The following is an 18,237-nucleotide window of genomic DNA, read 5'->3' as shown; positions in this document are numbered from 1 at the left end:
AAAAAAAACCCCACTTCACTTCTTTTGATTCATTTCTGGCTGCCAAAGTTTAGAACTGGAAAATGTAGTTGGCCAAGAGCTCTTTAATCTCTCCTCCCCCTTCTTTTGGGAACAGCTGGAATGGGGAGTTTACAGGATGATGTTTGATTGGTTGGAAGTCAGCAGCAGGGTGGAGTGACAACAGGTAGAGGAGGAATTTACCTGTCTAGGTAAGTCAGTGGGAGGTCAAGAAGAGAGCAGAACAAGAGGTGCAACTTGTTTGGTGGTGTCAGTGAACAGCAGAGCATTTGGAATTGTTTTTACTTCCTCGGTAAGGAGAGTTAAATTCTAACCAAACTATGTTTGCTCAGAATAAGGAGTGTTCTTGGACAGTGGTACAAGTAGGTGATAGGTGTCTAGTTTTGGAAGAAGACAGTTGTATACTTTTGCTGTCTGTCAGTGTGTTGCTTGCTGCTATTCTTGTTGAAATCTTTGGGCAGTTAAAGGCTTACAGAAAGGTTGGTGTTTCTTAGTCAAGATAAGCCATACATATCGTAATTGCTACTTTACCAAAGCCTCTAAAATTTATTCTGTATTCCTCATTTCATGTTCTGCATTCAGAAAATATTGAGCAAACAGTATTTTCTCTGCAGTAGGAAGGCAAGAGAATGTGAAAAATGTAACAGGTGAGCTATGCTTTGATACCCCCCGCCCCCGCACTATCCTTTTTTTCAGTGATGAGGACGGAGGGGCAGTTATTGGATGTAGCAGCAAGTGACATTCTTATCCCTTTTCTATATGAGTTTTGAAAGAAAATGTTTTGACTTAGCTTTGTGTCAGCATGAAGAGGGGAACCTGTGTTGTAAGTTAAGTGCAATTAAACAATGTGTGTATGTGCTGCAATTTGAGCCTGTGTTGTTAGGATTTTGGAGACCCTAGCTGTAACTGCTAACAATTAGATACGGCTGTTTTATTCATGTAAAAGTGTGTTTGTGGGCAGGCTGTGTACATTCAGCACTTTCTGTGTTTTGGGCAAAACAATATGGTAGGAATTCGCAAATGGGCTAAAATGATGACTTCCCACAAGCAACTGAAATAAAAGGGATATGTTCTTATTATATGATTGCCAGCACTTGTTCCTTACATTAGAATGCTGGGACAGAGATTCATTGGTTATTTTTAAAGTTTAGTTTTTACATCTGGACACTGATTTAAGTTACACAGAGTTCCTTGATCAGGTATTAGTCCATTGAGCTGCATTAGGATGAGCATTTCTGGGGGGGGGGGGAGAGGGGGTCCCCACACAACTATTCATTTCCTGACCCAAATGATGTGAAACGCTTACTTTAAGGAACTGGTTTCTGCAGGGACAAGTATTTTACTCCTAGTACTTATCTGCTAACTAAGACAGGCTAAATTCCAGTAGCATCACATGCACTATTTCAGTAGTATCTGAGCAGTTTTTCTTCCAGTAGAGATGGCAGACACCTGTGTTGGTGCGATTGGCTCATTCAGTTTCCAATGCAAAAATTTGCTGTTTCTTGCTTAAATGGATGACTCAAAAATAAATGTGATCTGAAAATTTGAAATCCAACAATCACTTCTGGACAGGACCTAGCAGTAAAAAAAAAAAAGCAAGTGTGGTTAATTTGGTCCTACCTGGTGGTATATGCTGTAAACTTTGTAGCCAGAGGGCTCTGCCATGCTTTACTGGCCCTATGCCCATGAGCAGGGGTGCTGCTAGAAAAGGGCCTGCGCATTTTATGATCAGCTAAACTTAATACAGTCCACCTTCTGTGTATTGTAGGCTGCTAGATGTTTGATACTCCTCCTGTCCAGAATAGATCATTAGACTGTTGGTTTGCTGTGTTCAGCTTAATGGGTCAGAATTCATGCCAGTCTGTTAGAAAGTGTTAGACTCCACCGCTAGAGCGGCAAGGCTTTATTGTACATTTTTGCTTTTTATAGTGGGGAGATACTGGTAATGATAAGTTTTGTTGGTAAATGTGCATGTTTCATTTCAGTAGTGTGGACAGTACAGAAGTGGAAATGGGAAGAGACTTCTGCTGCCCTTGGCACTTTTTGTCTGACTCAGATTCTTTAGGAATTGCTTATGGGAGTGGCTAATGAATGCAGAAAGGAAGGCTCTATTCCTTGTGGAAAGCACACCTTTAAGTTTGTCAATAAAGCAACATTTGCAAATGTCTACTTGGAAATGAGCATTAAACTACATTCATGTCAGTACAGTCAACAAACCATTTATGATGCCCCTTTAGTGACAGGCCAGTGTCCTACAGAATGGTGTGCGACCAAGAAGGCAACTGTAAAGCAAGCAATCTTGTCTCTGTAAAAAGCAGCAGTACAACTTGTGTAGGCTGTGTGTGTGTTAATCTTTAATTCATGGCTCTGCTTTGGCACCAGTTCACTTAAAGACTTTTTATCTTCTTGTATCTAATGACCCTTCCCTCCCCATTAGTATTTAAACAAATTGGCTTAGAAAGATTTGGCATTTCATAGAGGATTAAAAGACTGCCGTGTAACTGAAGGTCACAGAGTAAGAATTGGTAATACCTTCTCCTTGCAGCAGCTCATGTATGCATGGTTGATCACTTAATAGTGCAGTCCTGTGCAGAGTTACTCCAGTCTAAGCCCATTGAAACAGAGGGGTTAGACTGGAGTAACTATGCATAGAATTACGCCAGGAGTTGTTGGGCACACCCCTGGTTTTATTTCCTTAAGAATAAGCAGCGATGTATCAGGAAAATATTTTACTTATTTGTCATATGTACACATCCAGTATCATTGAACTGTTGGTTTCAAAATGTTAGTTAATATTTAATGTTTCAGATTTTTAGAGCTATAAATAGCTACACTCTTGTTAGCTCTTAAGTCCTATCCTTTAACATGTGGGTTCTGACTTAATCAAATGTCCTACAGGTGTTGCTTTTGTTTATTATTCTAGCTCTTTCTACACTTGGGTAATGTGTGTTTGGACAATAATGGACTGTCTCTGGAAAGTTGTGTTGTGATCTCACAACATATTGAATCCAGGTATGGTGAGCCAAACCTTCACATATTCAATCTATATAGGATGTCTCAAACCTTCACATGTTATTTTGGATGCATGTTTGTTCATCTAAATTCTAGAAAGGATACTTAGGCTTTATACTTAGGATTAGCAATTACTCTTTTTGGTGAGTATCTGAGGCATCTTCCTAATACCTTTGTACATAACCTAAACTATTAATTGGACCCAAATCACTACATGCTGGACTCTGCAACAGGAGGACCTTCCCACTTAAGTTCGTTGAAACCCCCTAAAATCTGCTCTAGTTCAGGGGATGCTCTAGAACTGCATGCGATGTAATCCATGAGTGCAGCTGTGGGGGATGCCTTCTGCTTATACAGGCTTGTATCATGCTATGTCTTTAAAAATGTATTAGGATATCTGCACAAGGTAGCCAAGAAGAAGAGCAGCGTTATTTCAGTATAGCTGCTAGCTACAGGGAAACCTCTGCTCCCCATTCTTCCCTTTTTTCTTTCCTTACCTTTCTAGTTGTGACTATTTCCTTTAAACGCTTTCAAAATACAGTTGGCCAGGAACATTTCACCCCAGAAAATATAGGGCTAACCCACTAATTAAGACCAGTGGATTTGGGGGGGGGAGGGTTAAAAATGTGCCCGCCCAGTACTCATATATAAGGTTGTGCTTATTTCTACAAATTCCCCCTTCAGGTCTTGGGAGGGCATTGGAAAAAAAGATGCCAGTACTCAGTACCAGTGAATACCATAAAAAGGTCCTGCTCAAGATAAGATATATGCATTAAAAAGGGTAAAGGTAGTCTCCCGTGCAAGTACTGAGTCATTACTGACCCATGAAGGGGGCGGGGGGGAAGACATTGCATCACGACGTTTTCTTGGCAGACTTTTTGTTATGGGGTGGTTTGCCATTGCCTTCCCCAGTCATCTACACTTTACCCCCAGGAACCTGGGTACTCATTTTACCGACCTTGGAAGGATGGAAGGCTGAGTCAACCTTGAGCCTGCTACTTGAACCCGGCTTCCTCCAGGATTGAACTCAGGTTGTGAGCAAAGCTTGGACTGCAGTACTGCAGCTTACCACTCTGCACCATGGGGCTCTTTTAGATACCAGTAAAGCAGTGAAAATGGTGATTCTGACCCCCTCTAGATACTGCTTATATTTAATGAGCGCTTTGGTACAAGCAAGCCTTCACTTAATGATAACTACACTTATATACCACTCTTCTAGACAGATTAGTGCCCCGCTCAGAGCAGTGAACAAAGTCAGTGTATTATTATCCTTGCAATACAGCTGGTGAGTTGGGCTGAGAGGAGTAGCTTACCCAAGATCACCTACTGAGTTCATAGCAATAGTGGGGTTTGAACCAGCAGAGTGCTGATTTGCAGCCAACAACTTAACTAGTATGCTACAGCAGCAACACTTTAAAAGCTAACATCAAATTTAGTTCACCAGCTACTGATACTGACTGCCACCTATTCTGTTAGGAATATTCAAATTACAGATGTGTGCTCCAGCACAGAAGAGGGTGTACTGGATCCAGTCTAAATGTTCCACTTCTGCCTCCCCCTTCTCACTGCAGCTGACTGACCTCCCTGAAATGCTGTTCCTGACAGACAGGTGACCCTGAGGAATGACATGGAAGGTGGTCTGCAGTGGGAATACAAAATCAGTGGAAATTACTAATTTAGTTTGGAACTAACAAGGAATAAGGAAGGAGTGGCATTGATACAAAAATCACTGAGTTTCCTCTCATCAAGCTACCAACTGCTGAAACTTACAAAGACTTTCAGGGAACATTTAAAACAGCATCACAACATAGTGTGGGGGTGCAGGGTGGGGGGGATAATGTTGCTTCTCATTCATCTGGGAGGGGAATAGACCAGTGAATCTTACAAATGCATTCTGTACATAACTCGCTTTTGCAATATTTCCTGATAACAAAATGCCTGGTGGGAAATATCTCTACAACAGAAAGGCTATTTGAGGGAAGGCTCTTGAAGCATGTACAGCAAACTACTGCATATTTATCACCAGCTCTCTTGCTTTAACTGTTCTAAATCATGAAATTGCCACTTTTATTCAGTTTTATCTAGTTGTAGATGAAACTGAAACTGAATCCAAATGTCAGAATTTAATTTCATGAAGATTAGGTTCATGGCCACCACTTGCAAAGCTCTGTAACTTCTAGCCCCTTTAGCCTCCTGTGAGATCTGCCACTGGAAAGAAAAGACTAGGAATGATCCGTATTGTTGGAAAGAAATTATGTGCAGAGGAGTTTGTGTCTTTGAGGATATCTTGTGTAGAATTGGGCACCTCCCTAGGAACCATCAGCCTTAAACATGCAATTATTCTGGACTATTTATAGACTTCATTTATAGCTTGCCTTTCTCACTGAGAGTCAAGGTGGATTACAAAACATTTTTTTAAAAATTGATCAGACAGCATAAGGCATGGCATCCAGTAAATATACAATAGGACTAGGTTTACAGAACTGGAAAACAGTGCAAACAGAAAACTGTTTAAGGCATGACTTTCCGTAATCAATGGAGAAAGTCGATTATAAAGGTAAAAAATATTGCAGTAGATTATAGTAGTTTAATTTTAGTGCACGGAAGCTCACGATGAGCAATCTCAAGTTCATGCCTACTACATGCACTGGATTTTCTACGGATGTGAAAATGGGCTGCTTCAGAGACTTGGTGGGGAGGTATCATTTGACCTTCTTCATGGCTTTGGTCTTCCTATGCTGAAGCTTACTGATTATCAGACCAACTCTCCAGCTCTCATGCTGATACCCCAACTACTTTAGCCACCTAGTGCATGGTTCTACAGCATTTGAGCCTGCTCAACTTGTCTTTGTCCATACAGGCTACATTGCTAGCTACCTATCAGACTCCCATCTTATCCAAGTTCTCAACCCTAAGTGTTGAGTTCAGGAATACAAGCCAGGCAACTCAGCCTGGTCACCTTCTTGACTCTCACTTGAGAAACTGGGGTTGATTGCTTTCAGCAGTGAGGTGAACCATTCTGGTGGATCTTCACCAGTGAATACAGCAAGTCTCTTGCACAACACAGGTTAGCCCCTTACTTTAAATCCTCAGGTAGGACTGATTCTTTTAGGACATCTTGTAATGAGAGTTGTTTTCTCATTTTTGTGTGATGTTGTTCATTGGAGTAATGACACACTGGTACATATTGTCGAAGGCTTTCACGGCCGGAGAACGATGGTTGTTGTGGGTTTTCCGGGCTGTATTGCCGTGGTCTTGGCATTGTAGTTCCTGACGTTTCGCCAGCAGCTGTGGCTGGCATCTTCAGAGGTGTGGCACCAAAAGACAGAGATTCTCTTTTGGTGCTACACCTATCTTTTGGTGCTACACCTCTGAAGATGCCAGCCACAGCTGCTGGTGAAACGTCAGGAACTACAATGCCAAGACCACGGCAATACAGCCCGGAAAACCCACAACAACCACACTGGTACATAGTTGCTTTAGCACCCAGTTACAAATAAACTGGCTTCATTTGCAAAGCAGCCATTCAGTACTGATGAGGTTGTAAAGAGGGAGTAGGCTCCTATCTTGTGACACATGACTGTACAGAATGTGACACCGGCAAAGCAGAGGAGTGGAACTTGGAAACATGTCTTACTGGTTGTAGAGCTTGTGGCTGCATCCTCACAAGGCAGCATGGCCTAATGCAATGAGCATAGTTTGGGGAGGGAGTGGTAGGACAAGACCAAAGTTGATGTCTTCCATGCCTCTGCTGATGGATTTGCAGCATAATCTTGTGCTAGCCCAGTAATTGCTGGACTAGAAACCATATAATGCTTCCAAAACCATGTGATGTCTTGAATCTGAAGACATCTGGCCCTGGAAAGATTGCCTAGGGATCTGCAAAATTAAGGGAGAAGATTTTTTAGTAGCACAAGTAAGAATGCCTGAGGACTGAAGCTTATGCCTATTCTCTAGGAAGGGTAGAGGAAGGAAAGACTTGAGCAATAGGGTGAAAGCATATGGCAACTATAGAAGTTTCAGTAGATGGGACTTTTGATATGTCAATGATTTATAGCATTTACATTAAGCAGTTTAGCTCTGTTTTTTAAGAGGTCTCTTCTGAGCCTTCAGAGTCTGTTCTTCCACCTCTTACTTTGCTTTGGGGTCCAATCTCCTGCTTCCATATAGCAGTGGGCTTCTCTCCCAAATGTAGCAATGCTGCCTAAAGAGACATCTGCGTAGAGTGCACAAGCTTGCAACACTTTCCAGATTCTCAAATCATAAAGAATGTGCTATACACAATGATGGCACCAGACTGTTTGAAGGTGCCTGTTATGCTTCTCTCTGGTTGGCTGTAGCCTTGCTGTGCAGTCAGGTTTTCACCAGCACAAGTCAGAATGGAGCTGAAGTTGTTTCGGCAAAAATTTTGTTTGCAGAGATAATGAGAATAAACAGGATCACTTACCGCAGAGGACTGTGAGAGAAGGATGGTTAAACCCTCCTGTGCCTGCTGATTTTCTCTTGTAAAAAACTCTTTCTAAACTGCCTGCACCTATTTCTAGTTTTTCAAACCTTGGCTAGAGCTTAGGCTGTATCTCATCTTCTTGCAGTCTGTCTAGGATTCTCGACACATGCCCTAAATGAAAGAGTCTGAACAAACCCCACAGGTAGATCTGTGAATGAATATTTCTTGTGTGTGTGTGTGTGTGTTGTGTGAACACCATGAGCTCTTTTCTCCTGCATTGTTGATCCCTCAAGTGCTGTTTGCTCCTTAGAGACAATCAATCTGGTTTTTTCCCTAGGAGGACTAACAGCAGCGCACAGTCCCTCAGTGTATTTCAGCCTTTTCTCCCTGCAGCCAAGGCTGCAGTGTGCTTGCCATTTGCTTATCCCACAGTATGATGAAGGTGCATTATTCAGGAGCCATGATAAGGCTAAACAGGTCTAGGGTCTGGTCAGTGTCTGGCTGAGAGACCTCCTGGGAATCCTGTGTAAATTGCCTTGTGTTCCATGATGGAAGAAAGGGGGGATGGAATAATGAGTTACAAAGGAAGGGGGGTAGGGAGGGAAGGCAAGTACTTGTGAGATGTGTCCTGGGGAGGAGGGGACACATCACTGGCTGCACCACAGCATTAAACCAACACAAAGAACCTGTGTGAATGGGGCTCTCTGTAAAAAGAAGCCATCTATTCCTAACAATGTTGTAATTTCTGTCTTCTGTCTCTTTAAGACACTCTCCTCACAAAGAATGTAAGGCATGTGTCAGGTGCACACACACACATACACACCCTGGCCTCTGCCCTAAGTAAATAGGCACAGGTTTCCTATAGCTGCAGACAGTTTTGAATTCATTTAATGATCTGTGCTTTTCCAGCGTTCGTGGCTCATAAGTGGTAATGATGTTTGTGAGATCTTGAAGAGTTTATCCTTTTAGTACTCCTTGACAATTTTTGTAAGCCTTCTCCAAGTTTATGACAGGGCAACCTACAGAAAAGTACAGGAAATCCCTGATTATAGGTATTAAGCGTGGTGTCAGTCAATGAAAGTGATCAGCAATAATTCCAGGACAAATAAAAGAAAGTACTTTCACACAACACTGTTCTTTTTTGGGAACTGAGTGCCTCCGGATATGGGGATAGCCATTGGCTTAGGTGGCTTTTTAAAAGGGATTAGACACAAACCTCAGGGATAGGTCTATCATCAGGCATTAGCTATGATACCTAACAGAATCTTCCCCTATGTTCACAGGCAATATGGCACTGAATACCACTTCCTGAGGGACAGCAGTAGGAAAGGGCTCTTACCTTCAGAACCAGCTGTGGTTTCACAGAAACTTTTGGTTGGCCACTTTGGGAAATGAGATACTGGCAGAGATGGATCTGATCCAAGCTGGTTCCTTTATGTGTCTATGTCAAGCCTAAGTTCATGATCTACATTGTAGTGGAGCATCAGCATTGTCTGATAGCTTTTGTTTCTGATACACTAAACTGACAAATTTACTGTGACTTATCAAAACCAACCTCCCCCCTCACCTTTTTGTATTTGTTGCTGGCGCAAGTGCTAGATATTTAACTTTACAGGAAGTGGGGTTAAGAAGAACCTTAGTTACTTCAGAGTCTACTGGTGTGGCCTCCGGCCTCTGTGAACACACCAAAGTGTGCTTCCCTACAGCCAGGGCTCATTTTGAGGGGGGACACACAGGAACGCAGTTCCAGCAGTTCCCCAAAGAGGTCACACGTCAGGTGGCCCCGCCAACCTGACTCTCGGCCATTTTGGGCCTGTTTCAGCTTGGATTGGGGTCAAAATGGCCCAGATCGGGCCTCTGACGGGTGCTGGATCACTCTCACACTCATCAGTGGCCCGATCCTGACCATTTTGTGCCCCTTTTTGGCCATTTTCAGCCCCCTTTTGCCATTTTGGGCCCAATTTCGGCCCTGAATGGCCAGGATTGGGTCCAAAACAGGTGATGTCAGGGGGTGTGGCATATGCAAATCAGTTATGCTAATTACACACTTCTGGTGATGCCAAGGAGCATGGCATATGCTAAAGAGTCATGCTAATGAGTTATGCTAATGAGTTCCTCCAGCTCTTTTTCTACCAAATGACCCCTGCCTACAGCTGATTTAGTAAGGAAATCAAACAGGAAGAGGAAATGATCTGTCCGAATAGCAAAAGAAGAAACTAATTTTGTCAAAATGGCACTTGGAAATAATGGTAGGATCTGTAATGCCAGTGAGCAAGCAGGAAGTTTGTAAATAACACCTTATTGAAGAATTAGCTATCCTTTTTTACATGTATTGTTGCTATATTGCTATAATGGTGGCACAGCCTTTTGTGATGATCATTTTTATTATCAGAGATTGCCTCACAAACATATAGTTTGGTACTACCATTCAGAGCATCAGTTGCCTTCAAAATCTACTTAATGTGGCACTGTCTAGTTATGATACATGAGCTGCCTATCACTGGCCAGGAAAGAAAGACTAGGTGTTAGGTATTAGAGCAGGGGTGCACAATGTGGTGCCTGTGGGCACCATTTGGCCCGCTGACACCGTTCCTGGTGCCTTCCAAGTATTTTTAGAAAGTGGGTGGGTCAGGTGGGGCTTTTGCAAAGCAGGGCTTCTGATTAGCAGTTGGAGACTTGATTGGCTGTGCAGATTTTTAAAACCTTGTTTGGGCAGATGCTGCTTCCACAGCACAAGGATCTTCATTGTGTAACTGAAGGTAAACTATAGCTGCCATTGTGTGGCTACCATTTTGTGGTTGTGCCCACCACACTGTGTCAAAATTCCAAATAAGCCCATAGGCTCAAAAAGGTTGGAGACCCCTGTACTAGAGCTTTCACAATAAATTCTTAGATTACTATTTTTCAGCATCCATGCTTCACATGCACATTGTAAATATCATCCACCTCATCTGGCCCATGTGGGACATTAAAACATAGTTCTGATGTGATTGTGCGGAGCTGCTGAGAATGGAGTTGGGGGGGTAGGGATATAAAATTCAGGGAGCTGGAAAAAGTGCTACTAGTGTGAGGTTCTAAGTTCAGTAACTCCTTTTATTGAGGAGAAGGGAAAGGGAAGTGTCACCCTCACTGTCTCATTCTCACCATAACCTACTCCACAGCAATGTCAGAACAATATGGGGGTGGTGAAGAGGAAACTCCATGGCTACCTGAGCTTCTTGGATGAAAGCTTTTGAAGGAATAAGTGGAAAGTGGTGGAGGAGGAAAGTGCTGTCAAGCCATAACAACCCCTACTGGAGTTTTCAAGACAAGAGACTAACAAAAATGATTTGCCATTGCCTGCCTCTGCAGCCGTGGTCTTCTTTAGAGGTCTTCCAATTATTAACCAAGGCCGACCCTGCTTAGCTGCTGACATCTGACAAGATAAAGTTTGACTAGCCTATCTAGGTCAGGGCTGTTTAGCAAGTACTTACTGGTAAAACAAACATTGCACACTGAAAGAAACTACTAATACATTCTACATGAAATATAGTGTATCAGTTCTGTTAGCTAAAATAAAGTTGTAAATATGAGGATTGCTTAATATGCTATTATGGTATATATACAATATATTGTACTATTACATATGGCACACATAGTACTACTGTGTGTGTGTGTGTGTGTGTATGTTCTTACATAAATATTTGTTAAAATTCATGAATGATATTTAAATATAGCAACCTGCAATATTTCTGTAGGAGAATTGCTTTTTCCTTATCATTTCTTGAAGGCATAAGCAGTCAGGAGAAAGGCAGGTGCATAAATAAACCATCTGGTGATCTTGTTTTCTTTTCTCTCCAGAAATCCTCGGTCATATTTGCAGCTATCTTGTCTGACTTCTGATATGCCTAAAGAGGAATTGTGGGTAGGGACAGCTGACCCGGATCCCAGAGCAGTTGTTGGCAGTGCAGGCAGCTGTGACAGTATGATCAGCAACGACTCCAGCCAGTCTGAAATGGTAAATTTACCCTCTGTTCCATCTACTGTTAAAAGTCAAGATAGCTTGGAGCATAAACCAACAGACAAACCATTGAAAAGAAATAACAGTTTAACCTCCAGTAAAAACTTGGTCAAAAGCCAGAGAAGTTTTTATTTTGCAGGATTTCTGAATGTATATGTTTGCGGAGCGAGTGCTGATAAGTGGTTAGTTCCAGAAAGTCAAGGCCATTGCAGAGAAAGCCATACCATTCTCAAAATCTGTATCCAGAATTCTGCATGATACATATACCTTTTCAGACTTTATTTAAATTTGGCTCCTACATTCATACTTTCAAAGATTTTTCCCCCCCTTTCTGTAACTGGTATAATAGTTGCAGTAGCAGTGAGGCATAGAGGAGAGACTGGAACAGTAGTAAATGTGAAGGAAAGGCTGTATCTACCTGAAAGGCATCCAAGTTCTTTTTTTTTAAAATGACCATCTGAAGTCTAGCCTAAAGATCAGCTTGATGTCTGAGCTGTTCACAGACAAAACCTGTACATCCCCATCTCTTGACCACTGCCATTGAACTAAGCATTTCATTTAAAATATATATATACAACATAGATCTTCAGACTAATTATGTATTGGAGAAATTCTAACCACTTTGTTTCTCAAGAATGCACAACACATTCATGCAAGGTTTAATATTCTCAGTTTGTAACTTTCAGAATGGGATTGATTTTTGTATGTACAAGGATATCTTTATTGTCTGCTTTTGATACAAACACATATACATTGTGGTACTAAGAAGGTGAACTACTTCCTGTTTCACTTGAAATTGCTACGTATGTGCTTCCTACAAATTACAGTTCTGAATTCATTCTGTAGCACATTAAAAATAAAACCTGTTCATATAATTAACAAGGAAATGCTGAGTAGTCCCTGTATGACATGGTCTTGCCTTGTATTCTGATCTCTATAATAAATCTTCACCTTGGAAAACAACAAAGCCTTGATGGATGTCATATTTGGGCAACATCTCAGCTCACCCATTCAACTTGTACATTGGATTTCTATCTTGTAATTTTCATACATTATTATACTATATCATTGTGCTAGAATAACTAAATTTCACCACAGTAGATACAAAATATGCTCTTAAATCTGTTTTGAATTGTGATATTTCAGACACCACATTTTGCTTTTAGTATTTTCAAACAATCTTGTGAATTTTGTAAGCTGGTAAATGACTTTACAAATGCATCTAAAGATGCACATCTGCTTTAAACCAAAAATCTTGTTACACTGTTTAAAATGCAAGTCTCTAACAGTGGTAGCTACACTAGCAAATTAATGGTCTGTTTGACAAGAGGAAATCAGTAGAGATTTTATTGACTTTGGTTATAAAGATTAGGGTCAAATCCACATTACTCATTCTAAGTCGCATGTTCTCCACATTCCCCACGCAATCCCGAGTGCCGGTCACATTACCTCATTAAACAGACGCATTTCATTCACATTTCTCCCGAATATGTGGTCACAGGTTTTCAACGGGAGTTTCATGGTGGCCGTGAACGGGCCAATGCGCAATTTACGCGTTTTTTTAAAAAACCACCCCCCTTCCTGTCTCTCCGGCCGTTCCGAGAGTTCCTATTGGCTGATTCAACTTGCAAGTGCTCCGTAGTCTGCAAAAGACTGTTTTTGACTTCATAGCATTGGATTTATTGATTATGCTGTTTCTGAATCAAATCTGGTAGTTTGAAAAATCATTTTGGGGTGAATCCATCCTCAGAATGGATTCACGAAACTTCCTTTTTAACTGTTTTTTATTTTTTTTATTTTATATTACTGTAATATCAAAATTACAAAATATCGAAATAATGACACTCCAAGGAAGTGAAACTTCAGTAAAATTTAGGCACTGAACTGTCTTGCATAGGAAATGCCCACGAAAGCTTCCCACATGCTTCCAAATTTCCCAAAAAGAAATGGGAGAGAGCCATCAGTGCTGTCAGTGGGGGAAAGAGAGGCATCATTATCTTCAATGATGTTTCTTTATAAGGCAAGATCGAAATAACGGAAAAGTGTGCTAAAATTTTTTTTAAAAAATGGGTGGGGAAAAAAAGGTCCCGCCCAAAAAAGCGGTTTTCGAGCGGCCATGTGACCGGAGGGACACGCGAGAAAGACGGATTGGAAGCAAGAATGTGAACGAAGAGGAAAAAATCTCGGATTGGAGGCAAACGGAAAATATCCGATAAACATGCGGGTAATGGGTGAATGTGGATTCGACCTAGGTCTCATTTCTATATAAATATCTCAGGGAAATACTTTCAATTTTCCTGCTGTAATGTAGTTTCTAGCTATTTTGTTTCCATAGGTAAGCTCTGAGGGGAGGGTAAAGAAGTGGAGTTTGCATCAATTGTTCTCAACTTTAAGCTTTTATGCCTCTTTGAGCAATATTGAATAAGGTTTTAATTTTTTTTCCTTGTAGAGTGATGGTGGCTATGAACATCTATCTGTGGAAGAGAAAGAATGCCTTATGTTCCTTCAAGAAACACTAGATTCGTTGGATCACGAAGCAGACAGTGGGCTCTCTACTGATGAGGCTGAGATTGCTGAACTTTCCAGGCACCCACAGACGTGGCCTAAGAGAGACAATCCCAAAGGTAAATTTCTCTGTAACGGAATGTTTCAGCTGAAAAGTAAATTGTGGCAGCAAGGGAATCGATCCTCTTTCCTAACTGTATTTTGTATGCATTGTTTGTACTTGTAGGCCATCTTTCCAATAGCTCAGTTACACCAAATATAATGTTGTTATAAGGTTGCTTTTGACTTACGCTTTTGTCTAACATACTCGAGCTTCAAAATACAGTTTTAGTAAAGTGGTATTCTTGCTTACAAGTACACATCCTTATCATAAAACTGAGGGTGGTGTGGGGGTGGTGTTCCACATTACAAGTTTGATTCTCTTAATTTTTTTTCATGTTAATCTTACCAACTAGGAACCTTGTTTTGGTACTTTGGTACATTGAGTATTTTGTCTGAACATGGGAAGAGTTGCTGTTTTATCACCTGAAGGCAAACACTTCAGTTTGCAATGTGAAGGTGTTTTCAGGAAAAACATTAGCCAATAAAAAAGAATAGCTTCAGACATAGTATTGCACTTTTTGTTTCTTTTCATTTATTATCCAAAGTGGAATTTCAGGCTGAAAGAATATTATCATTTTCAAGCTGTATGTTTGGTGCATTCACCTTGGCAAAATGCAACAGCCACATTCCCCTTGCTGAAACTTTTCCTCATAGGTAGAGCCACCTTCTTTCCCCTTCCTGAGGTGTTTATAGTAATAAATAAATTAACGGATTATTAATCATAATTATTCTCCCCTTCCTTCTCACTGTTATAGAACTGGACCAAGAAAGTCTTGGAAAGCATCAAAAAAATGAACAATGCAAAAAATGTGTGTCTGATTCTGTTCCTGTTATCACAAGTTCAGGCTATCACAGCCTTCCAAGGAATGTTGTTATAAGACAGGTCTCCCAACCAAATGAGGATTCCCTCACAGAGGCAAGAGGCTTTAATGATGATGATCCCAAAATTCTTCCTCAGTCACACCTGACCTCTCAGAGGTCACTTAAGCTTGGGACTGTGGACGTACCAAATGACCAACCCAGTCTGATAAAGACCTCTGATTTGGAGTCTGTAGTCATTCCACCCCCTGAGCCATTTCAGGATCAGTGGAGAAGCCACTCCACATCAGGGCAGGAGTCACCACCGCCACTTAATAAAGGTTCCTGCAAGGATCTTGAAAAGGGGATACCTTATCACTCTGAAGTTAAGAGAAATATTGACATCATGGAGAGTCTTGCAGCTGCAGCTACTCAGCAGCAGTTTTCACCTGAGAAGGCGGGACCCACATTTGGAAAACAAACTGTTCTAAAACCTCAGTCTCCTCAACCTAACAAGAAGATAACTGAAAATGCCCAAGACCATTATAAAAAACCTACAATGGAAGAATCTGCTCTGGACTCCAGCTTCAAGCAAGGTCCTCCCACTGCCCCAAAGCCCAGGAAGCTGCCACCAAATATTATCCTCAAAACTAGCAAAAGCAATGCCGTGTCACTTGCTGTAGATTCTAGTCACAAGATAAAAGTGCTTTCTCCATCAAATGGTAGACCCAGAGCAGCAACAGGTGATTTTTCCACAGAAAAGGTACATTGTCTCCAAAAAGAGCAGGACAGAGCCAGGCGAGAGGCTCTAGAGAAACTGGGTCTCCCACAAGATAAAGAAAAAGACCCAGATGATCAAGGAACTCAAAACTCCAGTGTGTCAAAATCAAGAGAGCCGCCAAGGACTAGCAGCAGAGAGAATGTAAATGTCGATAACATCTCTGTGAATAAGAAACCTGAACAGCAGCATAACCAAGTTGGAGGGAAAGGCATCCACACCATGGAGATCAACATTCCAGGTGTTAAACAGGCCAACTTCAAATCCAACACACTGGAACGATCAGGAGTGGGCCTGAGCAGTTATGTTTCTTCAGGCAGTGAGGACCAGAATATTAAGAACAGTAGTTCACTTGGCAAAATGTCTTTTTTGGACAAGATATCTCCAAGTTTTCTCAGGAATAACCGACCACGTACAGCTTCCCTTGGCATGGGGAAAGACTTCACTGATCTAAAGGAGAACAGAATGCAGAATGCTGAGGTAGAAAAAATTGAAAAGCGAAGATCCTATCCACTTCAGAGCCCTGCCAAGCTTCCCAGGCCCCCTTGTGTCAGTGTAAAAATCACACCTAAGGGGGCTGCAGATGAACACAGAAAGGAAGCTCTGAAAAAGCTTGGCCTCTTGAAAGAGTAAGATAAATGACTAACAATGGGGAAATGGTGTGTTCAGAAAGATTTCTTGTTGCTCTCTCCACTAAATTAAAACTTGACAAGCTGTAGTAGGATTTGGTCTAGCATGTATGTATACCCAGTGGGTCACCCAGTGCTGGTTTCACCTGGCAGCATAAGAATGAGCATCCAGTGAATCCAGTGTTTCTTGAGCATCACATTTTACTATTTAGATCAAATGTTACCCCACTTAGAGTTTTGATCATCTATGTAAAACTTCTCTGTGTATGTGTTGTACATACTGTATAAAGTTATGACTCTTTGTATGTAATAAGTAGATGTTAAACTTGAGGGGGTAAATGTCAGTGATATAGCTTATAATTACTAATGCAAGCCACAAGCTCTGGGGCATTTTGTCATGACAGTAGTCCATATGGCTTTTACTTTTATGTGACTGACATGTGGATTTTGACATCTGGGCCAGTGTGGGGGACAACTGAAACCAGCAGTAGTACCTGCCTAGGCAACCCATGGATTAAAAAATTCATTGGGTACGTATGAGTCCTGAACTCGTGTTTCTGAAAAAAACAAGTGCTTGGATGTTCAATAGAATATAGCTTCCAAATGATAAGATAAATAGCAAAACTGAAATTGATTTAGTCCAGATATTGCACCTGCTTATGTGAACAAATTAGGGATGTTGTATACTAAATTCATATAGCTTTTAAAAATGCTAAGTATGTTTTTTTAAAAAAATGAGTAATAAAACTCTTTTATACATTAGCATGTTTTGTTTTTTATTCTGTTGATAAAGCATGTTCCTGTAAAAAGAAATCAAGGGAGGGAGTAATGGCTCATGGAAAGTACTAATATGAACCATAAGATCTGTAGCAAGAATGGTTGTATCAGAAAAATGCTAGCTACAGGAAAGTTTAAAATGTAAACCTTACTTGTTCTTGAAGAGCTGTCCTTTTCAAAGAAGTATTTGTTTTGAGCCTGATATGGCAATGATGTAAGGTACTTAGTAAAATATACCAGCAAAAATTTAAAAGTGATCATTTTTTGCCCTTGAAGGGGGTGTGGTGAGTGACTTTTGTCATTTTCTCCTACTAAAGATCTCTACTTTGCCCACACCTACTTACTGAGGGTCACCTCCTCTAGGAGCATGATTTACAGGAACTCTGACTGCAGCTCATGGCGGGTGGTAATCGGCAAAAATCATGCCCTTTTCTGGTGGCAGAAGTGACTTATGATGGCAGAAATCAATCTTTTGGGTTCAGCCCACTTTATCACCCTATTAACAGATGGTTATTTCAGGTAACCATTTTACTATAACTCAATTTGAAATTTGCTGTCAAAATGTGTGTGATAGCTACAGGCACAGACTACTTTAAAAGGGGATTAGACAGATTCATGGAGGACAGGTCTATCAGTGGCTACTAGCCATGGTGACTAAAGGGAACTTTGACATTCAGAGGCAGTAAACCTCTGAATACCAGTGCCAGGGGGCAATATTGGAGGACAGCCTCAGTCTCTATGCCCTATTGTTGACCCTCCGTAGCAACTGGTTGGCCACTGTGTGAGACAGGATACAGGATTAGATGGGCCACTGGTCTGATCCAGCAGGGCTCCTCTTATGTACTTATCTGCACCATCATTTCAGTTCATTGCAGAAGATTTCAGTTTTTATTTGTCTAGGCACTTTTGGTCTACTTTTCTTCCCTTAGCACAGTCTCAAAGCAGCTTATACTGCTTTAAGAAAGCCCATCCCAGCAACCAAAAATGTGGTAAACCCAAGTTTGCTTGTTTGCCATTATGTTCTTATTGTATTTATATATACACTTTAAATATCATTTTAATGTGTCAAAAGTTATAAGGTCTGATGTTTGCTGCCTTGGGGATCTTATTTGGGTGGAAAGGTGGCATATTAACATTTTAAGTAAATAAGTTGCTGGACAACAAACTTGGC

The 18,237-nt window shown here is 41.2% G+C and overlaps 1 protein-coding gene across 4 annotated transcripts; it reads left to right on the top strand.

Moving 5' to 3' along the window:
* Window positions 1-219: 219 nt before the first annotated feature.
* C5H1orf116 (chromosome 5 C1orf116 homolog) lies at window positions 220-17,051 on the top strand. Of its 4 annotated transcripts, none has more exons than XM_054979202.1 (5): window positions 229-310; window positions 2,942-3,030; window positions 11,318-11,474; window positions 13,927-14,101; window positions 14,840-17,051. In XM_054979202.1, exons 3-5 carry the CDS (start codon window positions 11,361-11,363, stop codon window positions 16,291-16,293), a joined length of 1,743 nt encoding a protein of 580 aa, XP_054835177.1. In that variant the 5' UTR covers window positions 229-310; window positions 2,942-3,030; window positions 11,318-11,360; the 3' UTR covers window positions 16,294-17,051. The 4 variants fall into 4 exon arrangements, with proteins under 4 accessions (XP_054835176.1, XP_054835177.1, XP_054835175.1 ...); XM_054979203.1 differs by lacking the exon at window positions 229-310 and adding an exon at window positions 469-497; XM_054979201.1 differs by lacking the exon at window positions 2,942-3,030 and having other exon boundaries at window positions 220-310.
* Window positions 17,052-18,237: the final 1,186 nt, after the last annotated feature.

Source organism: Eublepharis macularius, chromosome 5 (genome assembly GCF_028583425.1).
Source record: "Eublepharis macularius isolate TG4126 chromosome 5, MPM_Emac_v1.0, whole genome shotgun sequence".
Taxonomy (NCBI): Eukaryota; Metazoa; Chordata; class Lepidosauria; order Squamata; family Eublepharidae; genus Eublepharis; species Eublepharis macularius.
Note: the sequence above shows the minus strand (reverse complement) of the source record. Positions and strands in the feature narration are given on the sequence as shown.